This window comes from Scardinius erythrophthalmus, assembly GCF_964197995.2.
Source record: "Scardinius erythrophthalmus genome assembly, chromosome: 25".
Classification (NCBI taxonomy): Eukaryota; Metazoa; Chordata; class Actinopteri; order Cypriniformes; family Leuciscidae; genus Scardinius; species Scardinius erythrophthalmus.
The window spans coordinates 15,662,790-15,684,863 of NC_138245.1; the positions used below are offsets into that span (position 1 = coordinate 15,662,790).

Below are 22,074 nucleotides of genomic sequence, written 5' to 3' on the forward strand. Positions count from 1 at the left end.
TAACATTTGTGAGAGAACACAAAAGCATTGACTTTGTTTTTTTTGTTTTTTCCCAGCTCATATATTTTATTTTTTTGTAGGTTCAATGAATACCTCTTTTTTTTTTTTTTTACACAGTGTAATTTGCAAGTAAACAATGCAAATATAAAACAGATTAGAATTGAATACAGAATATTTGTTGTGCATATAAAACATCTCTCAGCATGAAGCGTACCAGACACTGTTGATTTAGTGTGTACTCTTCATATTAGACAGTACAAACATGCCAGGATGTTCTTGCTTTTCTTTTTGTGCTGTCAAAATCAGAACTGTTTTAAAAGATTTAACCTCTTTCACCTGAAAAAGTAGTATAATGAGAGATTTGTTTTTTTTTTAGCAGAGAAGAGTAATAATCTGTCCCAGTTTTTTGGTTTGGGTTACGGATATTGTTAGCGTCATGTGGCAATGATCAACGTGTGCAAATTCATCATAGAGGATAAAGGGGAAAAATGCAGTTAAATGATTTATAGTCTCTGGAGGCTCTTGGCTTACTTTTACACTTCAATTAATTTTGTTTTGAAGATTGCGAGAATGGGCAGGCCTGCTGTGTTTCTCCCATAAAATCACAGAGTGAGCTTTGGCATGCTGATGGGCTTGAGAGCTCTCAAAGTTTTCAAGTTACAAGATAACAATGTATTTCTCTTTGTGCCTTCCACGTGCCGTGACGGGTAGGAAATAAGCGAAGCCGAGCTGCCAGAGCACCTTAGCAGCGCTTCATTTCTCACTCTCATGTTTAACCGTCTGTTGCTAATTTACTTTCTCTCCAGGCAATCCTTTTTTAATAGTGCATCCGTTTGTTCAGGAGACAATTGATTCCCTGCACCGCCATATTCATCAGTTACATTAACTGAAGCTTGTCCGGAATATGAATTATGGAGGCCCTCTCTCCATTTCTGTCCCACATTTCTAGCTGCAGCTTCATGTCAATAGACCATGTAAATACCTTTGAGGAAAACAAATGTTAACCTAAAGTCAACAATGTGCTAATTACGCTAATGATAATGAGTCTTGCACATATTCATCAATGCTTTAAGTGTCGTCTTGTCGTTGGGTTGTAAAGGGGTGCCTTTGCAAAATACTACATGCATTTATTGATGTTTCTTTCCTGTTGTGTCTGCTTCGACACAGGGACTTTGACCGCTTGTCCGATCTCACAGAAGATTCCAAGGTCAAGTACATCGCTCAGCGGTGGGAGGAGCTCGGATTAAAAGACATCCGGGTTACTAATCACACGGCTCTTCTGAGCTATCCCGGTCCCGCCCTCAGCACGATCGTGGATAAGATTGGAAACCACTGTTACCTGCCCAGCGGAGCGAGGTGTGGACAGCCATCCACATCCACGACTGAACCCTTTGCCTTTGCAGCCTACTCTGCTGTGGGAAGTCTAGTGGTGAGTTGCATTGTACCATCAAGAGATCAATACCACACTCACAATTGTACTAGAAATATCAGATATGAGTCTATAACTTCAAACATTATAATGTGATAATGTTGGGCAACCTAAAAATGTGGAATGTGCTTTACATGGTAATCAACCTAAATGCATTTGGATATGCCAACACAACCTAAAACGTGAAAAAAACAGTTATCATATATATATAAAGTATATCATTTTGTCTGTGTAACCTAATTTGTCAGATTGATTTTGTCAAATTAGTTGACATTTTTACCTTGAATAAAGTTTTAAAGGTGCATTGCGCAAGTCTCTGAGTTTTTGCATAACTATGCCCCCTTCTGGCGACACGCGAAACTGCAACCAGAGTTGTGCACGCGGTTACGTGGAGTTTGCGTTGGGGTTTGGGATGAACTAGAAGCCGGTCTCTTTGAATCCATCTTCTACTTTTGCCAAAGTCGCTTGAGTTGTCTTCGCTGATGCGGATAATGGCGGCGAATACACAAACCTGCCAGACATAGCCAGGTGAGCGTGAACGCGCATGATGTTTTAACATGAAAAGTTGCTTAATGCACCTTTAAGTAAATTTTTAGGTACTGTTATAAAAAAAAGAAAGAAAAAAGAACTAAAAGTTACTCTACTGTTCAAAAATTTGGGCTCAGTAAGATTTATTTTAATTAGTACTTTTATTCATGAAGGATGCAATGAATTGATTGTAAGTGTCAGTAAAGGCATTTATAATGTTACAATATACACACACACACACATATATATATATATATATATATATATATGTTCTTCTGACCTTTTAATCCGTCAAAGAATCCTGTGGAAAAAAAAGTATCATGGTTTCTACAAAAGAACAGCTGTTTTGAACATTGATGATTTCTGAAGAATCATGATACACCGAATAATGAAGTGAAAACAATAATTAAAAACCTATTATTTTAATTGGTAATATTTTTTTTCTAATGTACTTTTGATCATATAAGTGCAGCATGGATGACAATAAAACTAGCAGATGTCTTAGTGACTTAAGTCTGTTCCTGTTTATTTGTTTTTTATTTAATTATTATTATTATTATTTTTTTACCCACCATTGAAAATGACTGCAAAATAGGCCAAAGCATCATGCTTTGCAAGTTTGCAACACATGGACTGGAACAGAATATGTGTGTGGAACAAGAGCAATTTTAACGCTCAAAGAACTCACTGCTGTTCCATTCCTGGTTTTCCATTTCCCACCCACTGGTGAGTGAAACCCTGATCCAAGTGATCACCCAACCACTCCACACTACAAGTGAAACTTTCGCATTTTTGCTCCTCACTCTAGGCACACACGCTTTACACCACTCACTGTCACGTTTGGTCTGTGTTTTGCTTGAGTTGGACTGTTTGGTTTTGCCCTCTTCCCAGTTCAGTTTCATCTGTTGCCATAGTTTTTGATTTGCCCTCATGTGTTACACCTGTGTCTAGAAGTTAATATTCTCGTTTAGCCCCAGTGTTTCCCTGTGTATTCATAGCCCTCATTTTCCGTTATTCCATTTATTGCTCATTCCTTCTGCAACCGATGGTGACACTCACATAGGCCTACTCTGGTCTGAAACATCACAGAAATAAATACAATAACTCTCAGTACTTTTTGAATGCCTCTCAGCCATTCAAATTCACAAGGACTTGAACTGAATGTAATAACTTATTCATTTATAAATATAATCATTTAAAATACATTATCAGCAATCATTGAACATAAATTTGCTTATTGACTTTTTATATTGTCAACTTCACTGCACTATAAATGTATTGCATTGGCAGCTGCATCAGATATTTTTATGCAAACACACTCTTACTTTCACAGCCCTGAATGCTTCATCCTGTCGGAAGGTTAAAACAAATCCATTATGCAAGACTGAACCCATTTCACACACGTGTGTGATATATTCTCCAGTTATTTTTAGAGGTTATGCTTTCTGTCTCTGAAGGGAACAGGAAATGTCGAAGGAAGATGCATTGCCATTATCCGTTTCAAGACAGACACACTGTATCTAACAGGGATAAGCTTCAGTAAAAAGTTCTCAGATTTAGTCACAGTCGGTCTTTCATGTCGTCCTCCACAAGGGGGGTCAAAGTCATCCATCATAACACTGCACATACTCAAGGCTCCGATGTAAATTAAACTGCATTTGCAATGTCTAAAAATCAGCAGGGAAAAACAAATACGACTGGCTTGATGGATGAAATGCTCAGGGATCTCGTGCTAAGGCGTTAGAGATTCATCCAGCTATCCTGAGCCACTCATGGGTCACTGGGCATTTTACATTATGTACTTTTACCAACTCCCAGCTCCACAGCTGGGCTAAAATATTCACCTTCTTTCCACTGAAAACATACAGATGCACAGCGATATCATTTTTAAGAATGTGTCATGATAGTTTTCATTTAAAGGGTTAGTTCACCCAAAAATGAAAATTCTGTCAGTAATTACTCACCCTTATGTTGTTCCAACCCCGTAAGACTTTCGTCCATCTTCAGAACACAAATTAAGATATTTTTGATGAAATCTGAGAACTGGATCACTCCTTCATAGGCTTCTATATTATCGATATCTGCCATCAAAAGTTAGTTAAGACATCGTTAAAATAGTCCAAGTGACAACAGTGGTTTTTGTGCGCAAGAAAAACATTTAATTTTCTTCTGTGTGGGCCTATGTAACAGCGCAGCGCTTCTGGGTTGTACGTCAGAACGTAGGCTCACTATTGGCCGACGCTGGTCATGTGTGTGATTCTGGCCAATAGTGAGCCTATGTTCTGACGTACAACCCAGAATCTCCACCTAATTCACAACACATGCATACGCACATTCAATTTTTCTTAAAATCATTCTGTTGTTAGTGAATTTGGAGTATTCTAAATGAGCGACCACGTGCATGAGGTTAGTGATTTGCATAAAACACGCCCAAACATCTCCATATAAGGGCTTTCAATTCTAAAAACCAGTTCACACAATAAACACATTTTTATACAGACCCAGATTACAGGCCTATCATTAATAGCCAGGGGTACATACGTGTGAATCTGCGTTATTCCAACGCAATCTCTCAGCAATTCATACGTATTTTACGAGGTGGCTAATTCATATGAATTTTGTACGACCTACTATGGGTTGGTTTAGGGGCGGGGTTAGTGGTGGTCCTTCCTGGTGATGCTTTTTGAAAAATCGTACGAGTGGGGTCATATAAATTTGTACAGATTAGCCACCTCGTAAAATACGTGCAAATTGGTGTGAGATCGGGTTAGTAATTCAGAGAAACCTCGCAGCTGAAGCTATAACGCAGCTTACTACTCTTTCACTGTAGCCTATATGATGAAATATATTTAGGATTAAATTCAATTGTATTATTATATAATGTGAGATAAATTAATATAATATAATATATAAAATATTAAATATATTATTATTATTATATGAATATGGTTGGTAATACCAGGAATTTGTATATAAACGGGGACTGTTTCTACCAATGTATATCTTTTAGGTTTTCTACCAAAACTAATTATTTATGCATTAGCACAGATATTGACACCTCCACTGAGTCAACCATGTGGAAACCTATAACTGTCAATCAAATGATGCTGAAAATGATCACTTGTACCAACAAAGAATGCCCTTTTTATATAAAGCTCAATCAACAAAGAAATCCCATGGTGCAGTTTCATTTCTTCAGAGAATATATAAATGTCACTCTGTCCCAATCATTTTGCTCAGTTCAGATGGCCAAATCATTTTAAAGTCTAACAAGAAACAAACACCAAAAAAAAAAAAACTGCAGGTAATTTGATGGTTTGTGGTAAATTCAGTGGAGGCTTTACCTCTGGTCAGTAATAAGTGTGAGGAGGCTCCCGAGGCTAATTAGTTTTGATGAGTTAAATCCTCCATGCTCCCTGGCTATTTCTCTCCACAGCATATTAGTGATGATCAGGTGCACGCGCTGGGCAATTACCGACCTTAATTTCTTAAAGAAAGTGAGGTCAGGTAGTGAGAATAAAAGTTCCATTTCTTTTCCTTTAGTTTCAGAATGTTTGTCTCTTGTCTACTCAAAGACAGGAGTTTTCTACAGGCTGTCTTATACATTTTGTAAAACTACCAAATAAAATATTTCAGCATAGATTAGCTTAGATTTGATTAATTTCCATAACTTTCTTAGGTCTAATACATTTTTAATGAGCAAGGGACATTGACTTTAGCTTAGGTTGAAGCTATTTTATTTTTGTTGAATTATTTCAACAAAAACTTTAGGATCAAACAATAATCAGAAACACCCCGCAGCGCTGTCATGAACTTCTCTTCACTAAGGCTTTTTGATAAATAAAGAATTGCATTTTGTTTAGACTTCACAGTTTTAGAACATATGAGCCATGCATTGGATTTGATCCCATATCTGCTGGAGAGAGGGGGAAAAAATGCCTATTCTATGTGTGTTGTGTTGCATGGAACGCCTTGATTGTTTCCTTTGATACGTGAGTTATACTGTTGGGAGTGGTCATTTGTATTCATTTAACATTGATCGTGTTATATAAAAACTAAAGCGGTGAAATGATGAAACGTTTCTGCAACACCTCAACAAAGCTTGTGTGTTAACAGAGTCCGAACATGGATATTTACAAAAAGTTCAATCAAATAGACACAATGAGGGCATTTTAAATTCCTTTTAAATGTCAAGAGATTCTCACTGTAATATCGCTCTGCTGCCTCTTTAATGTGGAATGCAAAAATTAAATTGAGCATTGAAGGAGTGTTGAGATTTCATACACAGTGGACATGTCGCTGCTATCCCCTCTAATGGCACTGTGTGATTGGGGTGTTATTTAACATTCTCCTCAAAATAACGTTTAATTACGAGGCGCTCCTCAATCACGTAGATGTGAAAACAATTGTTATTCTCCTCTAGCTGCTTCGAGTCGCGGGGGTGAGATGACTCGTGAAACGAGCCGTCGCTCGTATACAGGAGCGATTTGTTCTCCACTATGCGTGCCTTCGTTAATTTCATTACCTTAATGACAGCCTCTCGGTGCAAATCTCATCCATTCCCAATTTTCTGCTGCTTCTTTGGGGTTAGACGGAACACTTTTATAATGCAAATGCAGACATTAGTGATAAATCCCATCTCTCACTGGCCTTGTGGTTTTGTGATACTGGCGAGATGTTTCATTTTCCTCCAAGCCTAATGAAAAATGAATTGAGCACAGGTAATGCATTTCCACTTTGTGTCTCCGGGCCTTAAATAGCATTTAGTTTGACCCCACCTCATCAGCCCTTGTCACTTGAACGTACTCACTTTTCTTAATCTCACATACCGGGTTCTGGTTTAATAGTGCAAACGAAATGACAAAAAGGACGCCACGGCCTGCAGCTGCCATGAATCTGCCTTGAATTCCTTCAAAGCTGTGACATCTTTGCTGTGTTGGTGCGTGATTTATAGTACAGTGGCTAATATATGTACTTGTCCCCCATTATACACCACCTGAGATGTTCGCTTTGTTTTTACTCATGCTTTGCTATCTGTAATGAATCTGACAAATAGCTTTATGGGGTGAGTTACGTGAGTCACTACATTACAAATCAGAGGCTTGTTATTCCACACACACAGACAGCGAGTGGGGTCAGAGCGCTGGGGGAGACTCTACCCTCAACCATTTTAAAAATGTAAATGTTTAAAAAATGTTTCATTTTTTTTTTCCAGGCAGAGGTGGTGGACGTTCAGTATGGGAGCCCTGGGGAGTTGAGACGAGTCCAGGCTAGTACAAATGTGACCAATAAAATAGCACTGCTAAAACTTGGACAAGCACCTTTGCTTTACAAGGTATGTTGTTAAATGAATATGTATATGTTTTATGTAAATCAAGGTACACTACCATTCAAAAGTACTTTTATTCAGCAAGGATGGATTAAATTGATCAAAAGTTACCGTAAAATCTTTTACATTGTTACAAATTGCTGTTCTTTTGAACATTCTATTCATCTATTCCTATTCAAGGAATCCTGAAAAAAAAATGCATCACGGATTCCCAAAAAATAATAAGCAGCACAAGAGTTTTCATCATTGATGATAATAATAATAAATGTTTCTGAGCACCAAATTAGAATATTATAATGATTTCTGAAGGATCGTGTGACACTGAAGACTGGAGTAATGATGCTGAAAATTCATCATAGGAATAAAATATATTAATAATACTGTTTTTACTGTAAGTAAAATCCAGACTTTTTCTCCACAACTATAAAAAAAATCTTACTGGCCTCAAACTTTTGAATAGTAGTGTGTATGTGGAATTATTTGCTGCTTATTGACCCCATTAAATCAAAACTTCAAATACCAATGTCAATGTATATATGACAAATCACACAACTTTTAAGAACAAAGGAATTAACAATTTTCTGACATTCATTCTTGATAATTAAGTGGATGCATTTAATCCCTTCAAAGAGATTCCATTAATGAATAAATTAGATTGACTTAGTCTCATTAGACCAACAAATAACATGATTATTAAAAGGCATTTAATCATAACAGAGATTTAAGAAAGTTATATCTTATAATTAAATCACTGTGCAGCTGTTTGTGAAATCATTATATGTGATTAATGCATACATAATTATGGTACAGCTCAAATCATATATTTTACAATTGCTTAATGATGTCTCTGTAAACCTTCACCAAGACAATTACTTTAGAGTAATGGGGATCACTGATATTTATTAGTGGGTAAAGCACAGGTAATGTCCTATAATTCGCTTATTCAAAGAAAGAAACCTGTTGGTTTTGTTGTCTTTGTATTTCATGTTCTCCCCTCAGTAGTTTTCAGGAGTTTAGCAGGGGTTCTCAAAGTCTGTATTATCTGTAAATGTGACATCCCTTGTTCTCAAACCTCCTTCATTTGTTGATGATGCAAGTAGCGTGTTTCTTCTCCGCCTTCTTGTCCTAATATAGAATTGAATGTGCATTTTTTGAACGCAAGATTTTGTGTGAATACGTGTTTGAATTGCAGCCTGTTTTTCACACAAAGTAGTCACATGACTTCAGCAGTTACATGCTTCAGCAGTTACAATCGACATCCTCTCATCTTTGTGTTTCATGGTTTATAAAGTCATATGGTTTATAAAGTCATATGGGTTCATGGTATGAGGTTGAGTAAATGACAAGATTTTCCATTTGTGCAAACACTTATTTTCATATTCCTCCTGCAAAGCAGTGTAATAAAGTCCACTGAAGGCAAGTGTAGATGAACCAAATTTCATCTTTATTAAATCCAAACATGAGCAGATACAAAAATAAACAAAGACTTGGCATGGTACAAAACATTAACTTAAACATGAACAATAAACTCACCAACAGCAGTTACACAGACAAAGCTAGACAAGATACAGTGGGAACATTAGGGCTATTTATACAACAAGACTAACAAAAAACACCTGTGAACAATCAAGACAATCAACCAATCAGAACATGACACATAAGACAAGGGAAGCACAAGAGGGCCAGGGAGTCACATGACAAAAAAAAAAAAAAAACAGGAAACATGACTTTGAGAATTTCAAAATAAAAGCAGTGACCACAAACAAAACCCAAACCACTGAGCAGAAGGTGGCGGTAATGCACCTATTTAAGTTGGTTGCAAGCCGCCGTTAAAAATCAAAAAGAAGAAGAAGAAGAAAACCCAAACCAATGTGACAAGGGCTGCGTTCCAGTCCAAAATTGTCATGCCCTTCACTTGCTAACTTCCCTTCGTCTCGTTCACTCGGATGTACGTCATTGCGAGTGCCCACTACTGGCGGAAACTGCAATGGGCTGAACTGGAACGTCCTAAGCCCTTGATCACTTGGAATCAGCTGTGGAGTTGATTTATTATTTACATTTTTTTCCCTTTAAGAATTTGTTTAATGCAGCATCCAAATGTTTATAGGTGTGTTTGGGTTGTTTTAAATTAAAAAAAAATTATAATTAATATATCATAGAGTTGTTTGTGTGGTGGTGATTAGACGAGATATGCGGTGACGTCACAATCGTGTTGCATTGTGGGACATATAGGTGCCTGAAGTGTACATTTGAAGCAGACTCGCTCCCTCGGTCAAAATCGAGGGAACGAGGGTCTGTCCATATAAACTTCCCTCGTCCACTTCACGAAGTGGAACGCACTTCAAAATGGCGGCAGGGATTCCCCCGAGGGGAAGTGCTTAGGGAAGTTCGCAAGTGCGTGTCTAAAAGTGGACTGGAACGCAGCAAAGCAGTATCACATTTTATGTATTAATTTGTTTTAGGATATTATTTTCAGTGAAGAGTGTAACTATTCAATATTCTCCTGATTTGATTATTCAACAAAACAGTTTTTATAGAAAGAAAACACAGAAAGTTTATCAATATAATTTTTGTTTTTGTTATGGAATTCACTTTTAATGACTAAATGTAAATGATATAAGATTTGAACTCAATGTACTCAACTTCTCTCACAAATGTGCTTTCCATCGTCAAGGACGCATGAATAAAAGCATTTAGAATCTGAAAACAGACAAGAATCTTTAGACGTTACATCTATAATTTCCTGTTTTTATGTCTCTACATGAGTGTAGCAATGCAATACAGTAAGTGTCCATGACTTTTTTGCATTTAAATAGGTCATCAGTGAAATTATTTATATAATATCCCATCTCAAATAATGAAACAATTCATGAAAAGATGTTCTGATACATTTCCTTTGCAAAACATGCAATATTATAACATGGAGAACTAATGGTTTTATATTTTAGTTTTAGTGTTCATTAATATTCACTGCATGTTGACAGAAAGTGCCTTACGTTCATCAGCATACTGCAGATTCAATTGTTATGACTGTGTGATGAAGGTAACAGTGACTTTTAGGACCAATAGACTCTTGATTTGAATTCTAGCCCTGTACCAGGCACTCTTAGCTGTCATTTGTTTGGGAAGAGTTATTGATTTTCTTTAAAGCGAGTGCTTACTCTCAGTCTGCGAGGATCAAGCTTTTTGACTGCTCCTCTTCAGATAATTAGCCTAGAGAATGATGGCACTTTTGATCCGAGACCTTAATCTACAATCTCTGTCGCAATGCACGCTCCTGTGCTGACACAGCTCACTCTCACACAGTCCAAATGTAGATAATAATGCAAATTTGACTCACAGCATTTGGCAGAAACACTTTTATAAGATTTTGAAAGGTTTATAGGGTACTTTTTTCACCGTAAAACAAGAATTATGGCTCATGATGTTTATGCTTTGCAGCATGCGACATTCATAACAAACAGCAAACCAATATCTCAAGTAGCTCCAAAAACCCTTTCAATTCTCAATCCTGATCTTAGAATTGTACTTGGAATCCTTAGAATATAGTCTCAAACAGCTAGATCACATATAGCTGCAAAACAGGCTGTTTAATGCAAGAAGTTCTGTAGTGAATGTGTCCATTGAGTAGTGAGATGCTGTCATTAACATAATATGATCAACAAGAGTGCACTTAGCAGAGAACAGCCTTTTCCAGCGTTGCTGTCTTGGTTCTGTTGGTGTCGTTCTATCTGCTTCTCTGTTTTCCCTACTCTTCAGCAGATTTCCCCAGGGTGCGCGGATGTTCCTGTCCTTCCCTGAAGGTGCTGAAATGGAAATATTTTAGGAGTATACACATTTCATGTATTTTCACGTAAATGTATCCCCTGAGTAAATCAACAGATATGAACAGATTTTTTTTTTCTGATATAACGCTAATGTCACCCTCAAAACTAGATTTTGAAACAAGGCTATAGAAAGTAGGCCTACATGTAGATATATAGGACAAACTCTTTACTGGAACAAGAAAAGTGTTTTTTTTTTTTTTTTTTTTGAGTGAATTAAGCCTCAATCAGGGCAACAGCATTAAACTTGAAACAATTTGCACTAAATGGCACTAAAAACTAAAATAATTTATGTAATTGAGTAAAAGTAGCAACATTTAAGTAAAAACTTTGAAATAAATTAGATCGAATGACTCGCTTAATTTAGTCCTAATTTGTAAGTCGCTTTGGATAAAAGCGTCTGCTAAATGACTAAATGTAAATGTAAATGTAAATGAATCAGTAAGTATATATATATATATATATATATATATATATATATATATATATATATATCCAAATTGCATTATGGAATATATATATTCCACTTACTGATTTGATATGTGACCCCTGCTGGCAAATCGGGCAAATTTTCAAAGGTGAGTTATTGTTATTTTCATCCTTCATTTCATTCTGTATAAAAAATAAAAATAAAAAAAAAACTTCAAAATGATGTATGCTTTTTTGGGATAAGACAAAACAAAATGACTGATCTACACCTGTTTTAAGTCGATAGAGTCAGCAAAGTTAATTTTGAGAAAAATTGGGATACATTTTTATGAAGGTTCCAAAACAAAATCACCTAGCAACCATATCTTAAAGGCCCACTGAAGTGCCTTGAAACGCAGCTTTGTATACACGTATATGTATATGTATATGTATATGTATATGTATATGATGCGTTGACCATTTCCACTGAAACAGGAACCTAAGGCGGGACATATTGAATGGCTCCTCCCCCCTTTCATATAGCCAATAGCGTTTAGTTTACCTCACAGACTGCAAGTCGTACTTGACAGCACCATGGAAGTGCTGGTGATCCGTTGGATTCAATAGTAGAGGTGTGAATAAATTCTAGTCATTTAATTCCTAACCAATGTACAGTTGGGAATAAAAAAATACAATAAAACTCGAGCAATCGAACATACATCTCCAACCAGTACAATATGTGTACAATAACAATTTTCGTAAAAAATTACATTACGATGTCCAGAAATCAATTTCAATAGTACATTGGGTTTAATTTGCCATTTAATGAGATCTACTGTATGTTAGTGCTGAGAATGTTCATGTGAATAAATCCATCAAACGTTCATTTAAGACATAACAGATCAAGCGAAAGGTACTCCTCTCAGAAAATGTACAGATAAAGATACTTTTTGATGTTTAATTGCTATTTGGAGCATTGGGATGGTTAGGCGAGGGCTTAATGAGCTCATTTGAAAACCTCAAATTCTACCAAAATTGACATTTTTCACTTATTCTGCATGTAGCTCAATTAGCCTGTGGGCATTCCGACTTATTTTGCTAGCACGGGACACACACACACACACACACACACACACACACACACATAGTGTAAAATTGACATTGAAAATAATTGTGTAAAATGTATATTTGCACAATGTATTATATAATTCTTTGGTAGATTGCCTTAATTAAAATGTATATCTATATGTATACTATTGGTATTTTTATTAATATTCTTAAAATTCATATTTTAAGTAAAAAAAATATGAAATTCATTACGATTGTGGTAAAGACTTACATTCACGCAAAACAAAATAAATACCTGTGGCTCCTGGCGATACATTGAGGCCTTATGAAGCGAAACGATCGGTCTGTGCAAGAAACATTATTTAGCCTACATCATTATTACCTGAAATTCACAGCCGCTGCAAACGATCCTGAGCGCATTCACGACGTACGGTCTGAAGCGCGAGCTTCCTGTCACATAATGACATGTGCGGAAGCAAACTCACTCGTGAGCTGATGCGGTGTTTGTTTACAACAGAGAGGGAGGACGCATGTGTTGTGTTGTTCATCAAAATCATACTTACTTGTGCTTATAATTGATGCATCAACCTACATATGCGTGATCTCAATCGATAAGATTGACTTTTCAAAGATTCTCAACGTTTGAGCTCCTGCACATCATTATGAATGCGCTCAGGACCGTTTGCCGAGGGTGTTGATTACAGATAATAATGTTCAATTTCTTCAACAGTATGATTGTTTCGGTTAATAAGACCTCATACATATGTAAATATGTACATATTGCCTGTAAATATTTATTTTTGACCCTCAAAGTGACGGTAGACATTGACTTGCATTAAATACGAATCACCAAGGATTGGTGAAATCATGGTTTCAACAAAAAATCTTCTTATTGTTCAACCAAAGAAAAAGTCTCCTACATCTGGGATGGCCTGAGGGTGAGTAAATTAACAGCAAATGTTTTTTGAGGCCTTTAAATGTAGTTCCTTGACATTTATAAACATACTCGTTTGCTGTATATAATTTTAGTATCTTTAATAATTTGTTTGGGTTGAAGTAATAATTAGTGATCAGTTGTAATTACAGGTTTGGGAAAAGCAATAATGGAACAAATTAACATGAACGGATTTAATTTCAGTGAATTTAATAATGGCAACCCTACAAAAAAGTAATTAAAAAAATGAGGGGCAGGAAGATTATTGGCTAATTTCCTCTTGATCCTCTTTGAGACGCTGTGTGTATTAGAGACTGTAAGTAAATGTCAAGTGCTGTGTGTTTAGTTGTGGTCCTCTGTATTACCGTGAAGGACAAGTTGTTGGCTCTTGTTGGCATTTAGCAAGAAGCATGATCCATGGCAGCATCATAAGCTGACACTCCCAAGCAACCGAAATACATACAAGGTGTTGATTGCTATTTAACAACACCCGTATTGAAAAGAAAAAGATTTCCAAGCCTGTTACAAGCCTAATTATCTTTATCGTGCATGGGGACTGGGTTCTGGCTGGCTTTTTATATGGATGTCAGGTGCTAGGGAGTTTCATTTGCACAACACCCAGTGGTGCATCTGCCTTCGCACCAAATGTGCCCGTCTGTTTGACACAGTCTAACCGCTGACACGGCTGGCACGATCAGCATAAATGATGTGCCGCTGCGCATGTGGTATATACGCCGTCATTAGTGAGATTGTCGACTAGATGTTCAAGGCAAACAGGGACCTTTGAACAGTGACTCAGATGATATAAATGTCTGCCATGTAAGACAGCAACATCCTCATTCTTTACCCCTGAAGAAAGGAGTATGCAGTTCAAATTTAGTCAAGTTGAGAATTATTTGCTCTACATTGAGGTCATTGATTTTTATGTGGGTGTTTCTTCAACTATGGGCACTTTTGGCCCTGTGGACTCTTAGAAAATAAACTATCTTAAACACACTTTTCACTCTCCCTTGTTTATTTCACTTGACTACTAACAGTGGATATGCAGGCATAGCAGGAAACCTCTGTAATCTTTCTGAAACATGAACATATCCACATCTTAAATTATGTTTCATCTACAGTATATTGGCATCCTGTAGAAGTGACAGTTTTAAAACCTTCTTCATCTATTAAATTAAGTAGTATTTTAGCATTTTCGAATTACATACAGAATATAGAATCATATTTCCATCCCTTTTGTATAATATACCAAAATATATTGAATTAAATGACTACAATAAAATATTATTTTCAGATAATATATCAGATAAGTAATACTTAGTTTGCTTTCCCACATCACATGCCTCATATTTCATCATGGCCATCACTGACACTGTTGTCTCCTTGTGTGTGTGTGTATATATATATATATATATATATATATATATATATATATATATATATATATATATACTTTTTGGGGGGGGAACAGAGGAAATCGGTACAAATCTGTAAATCTATATATAAATATACATTGTTATATTGTGGTTTTCATAAAGATACATTTGAATTCCTCCATTCCTGACTAGATACTGTGGTTTGGCTGATTTAGCAGAGCTGTTGGAAGCTATAGTGAGAAGAGGTGCCCAGCGCTCCCAGCTGTTACGCCAAACACACTCAGATACTCACACAGACTGAGATGGCACAGATAGATCATTAATTACTCTTGCTATTATGATATTGTCCACCCACACCAGGGGCCAGAGAGAACTAGTAAACTCAAGAGACCTTGACTCACTGACTCCCACTAACTATTTGGATTGCACGCTATTTCTTAGTCGAAGCACAGTACCAAATGTTATATTCATATCCTGTGGGGTCCAAATGTCTACAACCACTAGTGAAAATGCTTCTGTAAAATAGAAACATTTTTTTTCCCGCTGAAAATTCAGCTTTGCCATCACAGGAAAAACATACATTTAAGAATATATTAAAATTCAAAATTCTATATAAAATAGAACACTATGGATCATATGGAATCGAAATAATTGGGGGAAAAAAAAAATCTATTTTACTGTGTTTTTGTTTAAATAAATGCCTTGGTTGAACATAAAATACTTAAAACGCCCCCAAACCTTTGAACAGCAAGTTCAATATTGCCTTGTATTTAGAGTTTTCTCATCTCTCCACAGCTCTCTCTACTGGCAGAGGTGGGGTTTGGTGGCTCTCTCCTCTATGTGGATCCCTGTGATGCCTCGTTTGGGAATAAGACCTTTGGGGTGACCCTGAACCCAGGTGGGAACCCGTTTTCTCAAGAAAACTCCAGAGTTGGTAAGTGTCTGCAACAGTGTCTCTTGTGAAACTGTAACCTTATTAAGATGGTATTAACACTTTATACTCTCATCAAACCTTTATTTAGATCATCCAGAAAGTAATCAGGAAGTGCAATGAATGCATGACATAGGGCAGCTAAGTTAGACAAGTGGAAAGAAAAAGATTTTTATATTGTATCACTCTGCTTGACAGTGCAGTCATTAACTCATTTCCAGAGTGGTTATGGAGAAACTCATGAATCAATAAAATAGTTTCCCTTTTCCTTTTCACGGTAGAGTCTTTCTTCAATATTAATAATTATAAAAGAAATCTTTTTTTCTCAACAAGAAAGAAATCACATCAGGAAACAGTGAGTGAGTGATAGATAATTGCTGCTACCTCGACGCTAATTAAAAATGTTTCATTTCAGACTTTTTTTTTATGATGAAAAAAATTACATAACTAGTTTATGAAATTTAGAATAACTGAGTCTATTCATCTAAAAACAAAAATGACCCACTGATGACAATGTACCTTTGTGCAAGCAACACAGTGTGCTGTCCATGGTGCTGAAAGTCAACTATGTTCTGTGGTGCTGGAATCAAACGTCCTACAGTTAAAATAAGTTTAATGTTTTTTTCTGTATTTAAGCATTCACAGATGACTAGCATCAATCAAGTTTTAAACTTATAGTGTGGGCGGTCCATGGTGCTGAAAGTAAAATGTGAATATGCGGCTGTCCGTGGTGCTGAAAATGAAACTACTGTATTTAAGAGTGCTGCTCATGACAGATGACCTCAGTGCAGCCCTGGCTGACCCTGGCTCTCTGCAGCGCAGGATCACTGGGACGTGTCATTACTGGAGTGATAGCGTGGGCTTACAGCAGGCCACGGAGTCAGGGCACAATGGGACCTGCAAACAGATGTCTTAGCAGATGTTTCGCGCCTGTTCTCTCTTCAGCAAAGCCCTTTGTCAGAGCACTCTGCAGGAAACGAGAACCTGGTGAAGTTGCTGAACACTGTGATGTAAATTATTCAGCTGGACTATTGTCCTTGCAATTGTTTTGTTTGGCAATGAGAGAATATATGCAATGTGCTCTGGTGAACCAATACACAGAACAGCAGGGGTCAGACTCATGTTATATTTATGCTGTCTTTATGATCCATAATGTAAGTTTACTTGTTGCTTAGTACTTTTGGACTTTTGTATGTCTGTTTGTGTGCATATTATAGATGCTGCAGACCATGATCAGTGGCTGTCGATGCGAATCCATGACTTTGTTGCATTCGATCAAAAACAAAGATTTCATCATAGAGAGGTTCGATAGATGTTGATAAATAATTTCTGAAATTGCTTTCTTGGTTTTTCCAATATGAATTAATTATGAATAATGGTTATTCAAACCCCCTGCTGGTAAACATATATCTAGCACATACCTAGCTGATGAAAAGTGTGGTAAAAATTTGGTTTGTAAGAGCTCATCTTTGCTTTGTTTAGGCCTAATTATCTGCTGTACAGTGATAGCTGTGTTGTTTGCATTTTAATTTGAAATCTCTTTGTTGCACTGAAACACTACCTACTGAGACAGAAGTAGTTAAATTAAAGCAAAGGCCTTTGATAACATATTCTTACTTAGTCCCCTGCTAGATAACATTATTGTAACTCCATTGAGATGAATATTTACTGTGGAAAGAATCAGCTACATCTGCAAAAATCAGCAAAGCCTTAAACCAGACACTTTAAGTGATAGCAACTTAATTGATAGTTTTGCCTGTTTATTTGTCACGATTCTTTTTTTTCTCTCTCCCGTCCTAATACTCTGTAATTTGTTGAAGTAATATTCTAAGTTCAGTTCAACTTAAGTGCAATACACAGCATTTTTAATGTTGATTACCACAAAAATGTATTTTGACTTGACCCTCCTTTAAAAAAAGGCAAAAATCTGGATTACAGTGAGATGCATGCAATAAAAGTGAATGGGGCCAATCCATAAACGTTAAATTACTCACTCTTTGAAATGTATAGCCACAAGATGATGAACAATACTGTTAACATGTTAGCATTATTGTGAAAAAATTAATTAACCTTTTCTGTGCAGTTCCCTTTCAAGTGGAACTCAACGCTGCGTCATGGTTTGACACTATGGGAACACTTCACATGAGCCGGTGTCTGAAGCATGTGTCTATACACACTAGGGCTGTGTTCGATACATCGATACGACGATGTATCATCACACACTACTTGTCAAAACGAGAATCGAGACAGCTGCTTCTGTACTGATTCCGCTCGATTTGAATACAAGAACAGCATTTAAAACGGAGTGAAAATGTGCTGAAATTACAACGCATTCTCATCCTAGGGCGTCATATACTGACGCTTTTGACATTTCGTCTACATCGAACGCACATGGCACCCTTTAGCGTCAATATGACACGCACAGAGCTTTGTTCGGTTATGGGTAGGTTTAGGTCTGGGGTAGGGTTAGTGTTAGACCGCTAGGAGGCGCCTTCTGGCCCATATCTATCTGCGTCTCATATTGACGCTAAAGGGTGCCATGTGCGTTCGATGTAGACGAAATGTCAAAAGCGTCAGTATATGACGCCTTGGGATGAGAACGGGCTGGAAATTAATGAATAGAATTTTAAGTTTAAATCTGACCCGCAGAGGAACATAACTGGGGTTGCCTGATATCTAGACTCGTAATCCCTCAATCAGAGCTTCACATTTGCGCAATACGGAAAGTGTTTTACTTACTTTTCTCAACCTGGCAACCATGTCCATGCGCTCTGTCTCCACTATGGATAAAAGTGCTGGCTTTCTGAAAACACTAGTAAGCTTGCAGTTTAGTGACCTCTTGTTCCATATTCTATTCACAGAAAAGTGAAGTACATCAAGTTTGTGTTTATTTATGGGCCTGAGAGAGATGACCTATATTGTTATACAGTGTTACAGAGGCCCTTCTTAATACAAAGTGCGACTGCCTATACTGCCTTACAAAGGCAAAAGACCTTAAGTCGCTAGAGTGTGGAACTGAGAAAAATGACTTTAAAGATTTTTAGTTGTCCCGCCAAATTAATTATTGGTAGGACACTGGAAATCTGGCAAATAGATGAAAATTATATACATAAAAAAATCTTGAGCTCAAACTTGACTTTTGACCACTATTTTAAAGTTACTTTACTCTGCCTTTGTATTGTCAGCAAAAAGTGAGAAGTCATGCCAAGGCAAAAGGCAGTAACTTCCACATTATCAATATTTGGTTGCTGATCACCATTAACAAAATCATTAACACCTGTATAAAATCTACTGATCATGGCATTTATTTTGTATGATTTACAATTATTTATAGCCATCTACTTATTGCTATCCTGTGCTTTGGTTGCATTCTGATGGCATTATTAATACATTTGACATGAATACCTCCATAGGTATATTAGTCCAATGTTGGCTCGATCGTGTTTAGGGCGAAGTTTTGCCACTCTGCCAGCTAGATGCAGTGTTTCAACCAGGTCCAGTACCCCAACTGGATGAGGCGGGGCTTTAGTTCTTTGTTGTATTCATCTGATACGGCAATGTGTAACGTTTTTCTGTCAACTCTGCATAATCCTTCGCGATCAATATCGCACGTTTGTCGATGGAGCGGTTTCAGACCATACTAAATGTTCTGACCGCATTTGTGCAGGACAAAAGCTCTGAGGACATCAGAAGTTAGAGGGACAGATGGCAGCTGTATGAAGTACACAGGCTACACCGTAATTTAAATGTTAATGGACAGTAGAACAAAGGCAGATAACCGTACAATCTGGTAGGTAGCATTATTTGATAGAACACCGGCACAGTAACTTCATATCCGTACCGTAACTCAATTTGAGCGTTCCAAAACAAAGCTAAAGAGCGGTAACTGATGTTACGGTGTTCTGCCTTGGTTTCTCATGGGCTTTTGGAAGTTACTGTTAAGACAACTCATTATTTTCTCGAAAAAACAACGGAATTGATTCAAGATACTCATCCACATGATAAAGGAGGTCTTGAATGTGGCAAAAATATAAATAACTAATTTTCGACCAAAGTTACGGTCTTTTGCCTTTGTGCGGCAGTATTATCAATGGCACTATAGTATGCAGTGTTTAAAGGAGAACTCGGCAACTCTAGCGAACTCTAGTCACTTCTTCACTGATTTTCCCTTTTGTTGTCGCATGTTTTCCCCACGAGCTCCCCCTACAGCTGTGGTGGTGCGTATATTTCACAACACGGTCGTAAAAAACTCAGCCTCCTCCCCCTCTCTACCGCTGCTCATGTGCGTTTGTTATGATCGGAGCAAGCCAACTGTATCGTGTGGAGCTATGTCTACTGAGGTGGGTAAAATCTGGTAATACATCATACATGCGTGTGTGTTTATGTCGAATTGCCGTAAAGCAATTCGTGTTTCGCGCTCGTTCTCGTTCTCGCTTCTCACGAGACTTCCAATTTCTGTCTTGCCGGGACGGTAGTGCCCAAGTTGCAAGGTTGGTTTTCCGCCTGGGAACGCTGGGGGGAGCGGGGAAAGTCACCAATATCACCAGAACAGGTTGTTTAACCATCCAAATGATTTCTTGACAGTTTTATTAAGTTAAAAAAGTTACCAAGTTCTCCTTTAATAAACAGCTGTTTTACTAAATTCTACTGAGGTGAAATTTATTGCAGACCCATATCGTGATATGGTCTGGTGGCCTCTGTATCAGGATACATATCGTGACTTAGTTGCCAATACACAGCCCTAATACACACCAATCTATGATTGGCCGAACATATGGATGTCGTGACATAGTGTAGCGCATTACAGAGACCGCAAATAGACGAACTGCATGTCGTCAGCTTCGTATGTTTGTTGAGTGCTTGTCTGTGAAAAACAACAAAATTGTAAACTTATGTGTGAATGACATTATTGACAGGAGTTAATCTGTATAATCAGAATATAGAGAGCGTGTGATGATATGACACTGCTTTATTGAGGATGATTCACAGCGTCTCTCTGTTGTTTATTTGAGAGCAGAGCAGGCTCAGTCAGTTCTTGAGGGGGCTGGCTGTGTTAATGTGAGCGTATCATTAATAAGCTCCTCTCCCGCCTGGCTCTCATCTCGAGGGATGAGGTTCAGACATCTGTGTCCTGTGGTTCGATATCCCGTGTTTGCTGAGGCAGTGGTGGTGGTTTGTGGTCATGTGGATTGCAGTTTAAGTTAAAGAGTTAAGCGGAGCTTGAGACGGGTGGTCCTTTTCTCTCACTCTATATCCCAACTCAACATTTTGGATTCGGAAAATCGCTTTCTGAATTCTTCTGATCCAAGTAGAGTCGTGTTTATAAAAATTTATAAATAAATGCAAGATGTGTGCTTCCGTGCGTGCCCTATTGATGTTGCTCCAGTGGGTGTGACAGATTTCGCACAAAATTATATGTGTATTATATTATAAACAGTGGTGCACATAACTGGTGCACAGGTGCGCATGCATGGAAAAATAAACGAAACAAACGAAAATGTGGAGGGAAGCGCTTTTGAGTGCAAACATTTTTGGGGACAGTTCTACAGCGCTTGAACACCGAATTGATTCCTCTATGGCGTCAAATTAATGCCTAAAAGAACGAGCGCACAACTGATGCTGGCGCGCACGGTAAATTACTTCCTCAAGAGGATAACAGATCTACACGCGAGGAAATGGGAACTCGCGAGCTCATTTCAAGCCCTACACGCGCACATGACATCCCCTCTGCACGCAATACAAGCCCTCGCGTGCAAGGACATGTCTCACATGATCATTCCCCACGCTCTCGCGCTTGATCTTCTCTCACCTGCTGCTTTAGCTCGCTCGAACACTTTTGTTTATTTATTTATTTATTTATTTTTAGTCGAGGGGCGGGACTTACTGTTTTAATAACCTCAAATGTCATTGGTTACTTCCCTTTTTCCGGAAGTCAGATGTGATTGGACGCCTGCCCAATGACCCGTAATTCACTTGACTTGAGACATGAGACATCACTTAATTTGTTTTTATTTTATTTATTTATTGTGGTTTATTAATGTGTAATGTGATTTAATGCATTGTTAATATGGAATAGATTCTTACCTGATACATTATTAACAGGAAGTCTTAGGGGTACTAGTGATTGCATTCTTGTGTTGTTAAGAGATATTTACAGACTGTAATGACGCATTTCCATGGTTATTAGCATTTGGGTCCAAAACTTCGACGAGTGTCACAGAAATCACACACAGCTTTGAGATCCATC

General features: G+C 37.5%; 1 protein-coding gene across 1 annotated transcript in view; it reads left to right on the forward strand.

Annotated features, from left to right (window-relative positions):
• The window catches only part of naaladl2 (N-acetylated alpha-linked acidic dipeptidase like 2), a gene marked incomplete at both ends in the record, with an annotated part of 268,891 nt that overhangs the window by 124,319 nt on the left and 122,498 nt on the right, over nt 1-22,074 (forward strand). The window contains 3 exons of the mRNA XM_081357673.1: nt 1,168-1,429; nt 7,173-7,292; nt 15,692-15,830. Coding sequence (XP_081213799.1) covers nt 1,168-1,429; nt 7,173-7,292; nt 15,692-15,830 — 521 coding nt within the window. The remainder of the gene's footprint in view (nt 1-1,167; nt 1,430-7,172; nt 7,293-15,691; nt 15,831-22,074) is intronic.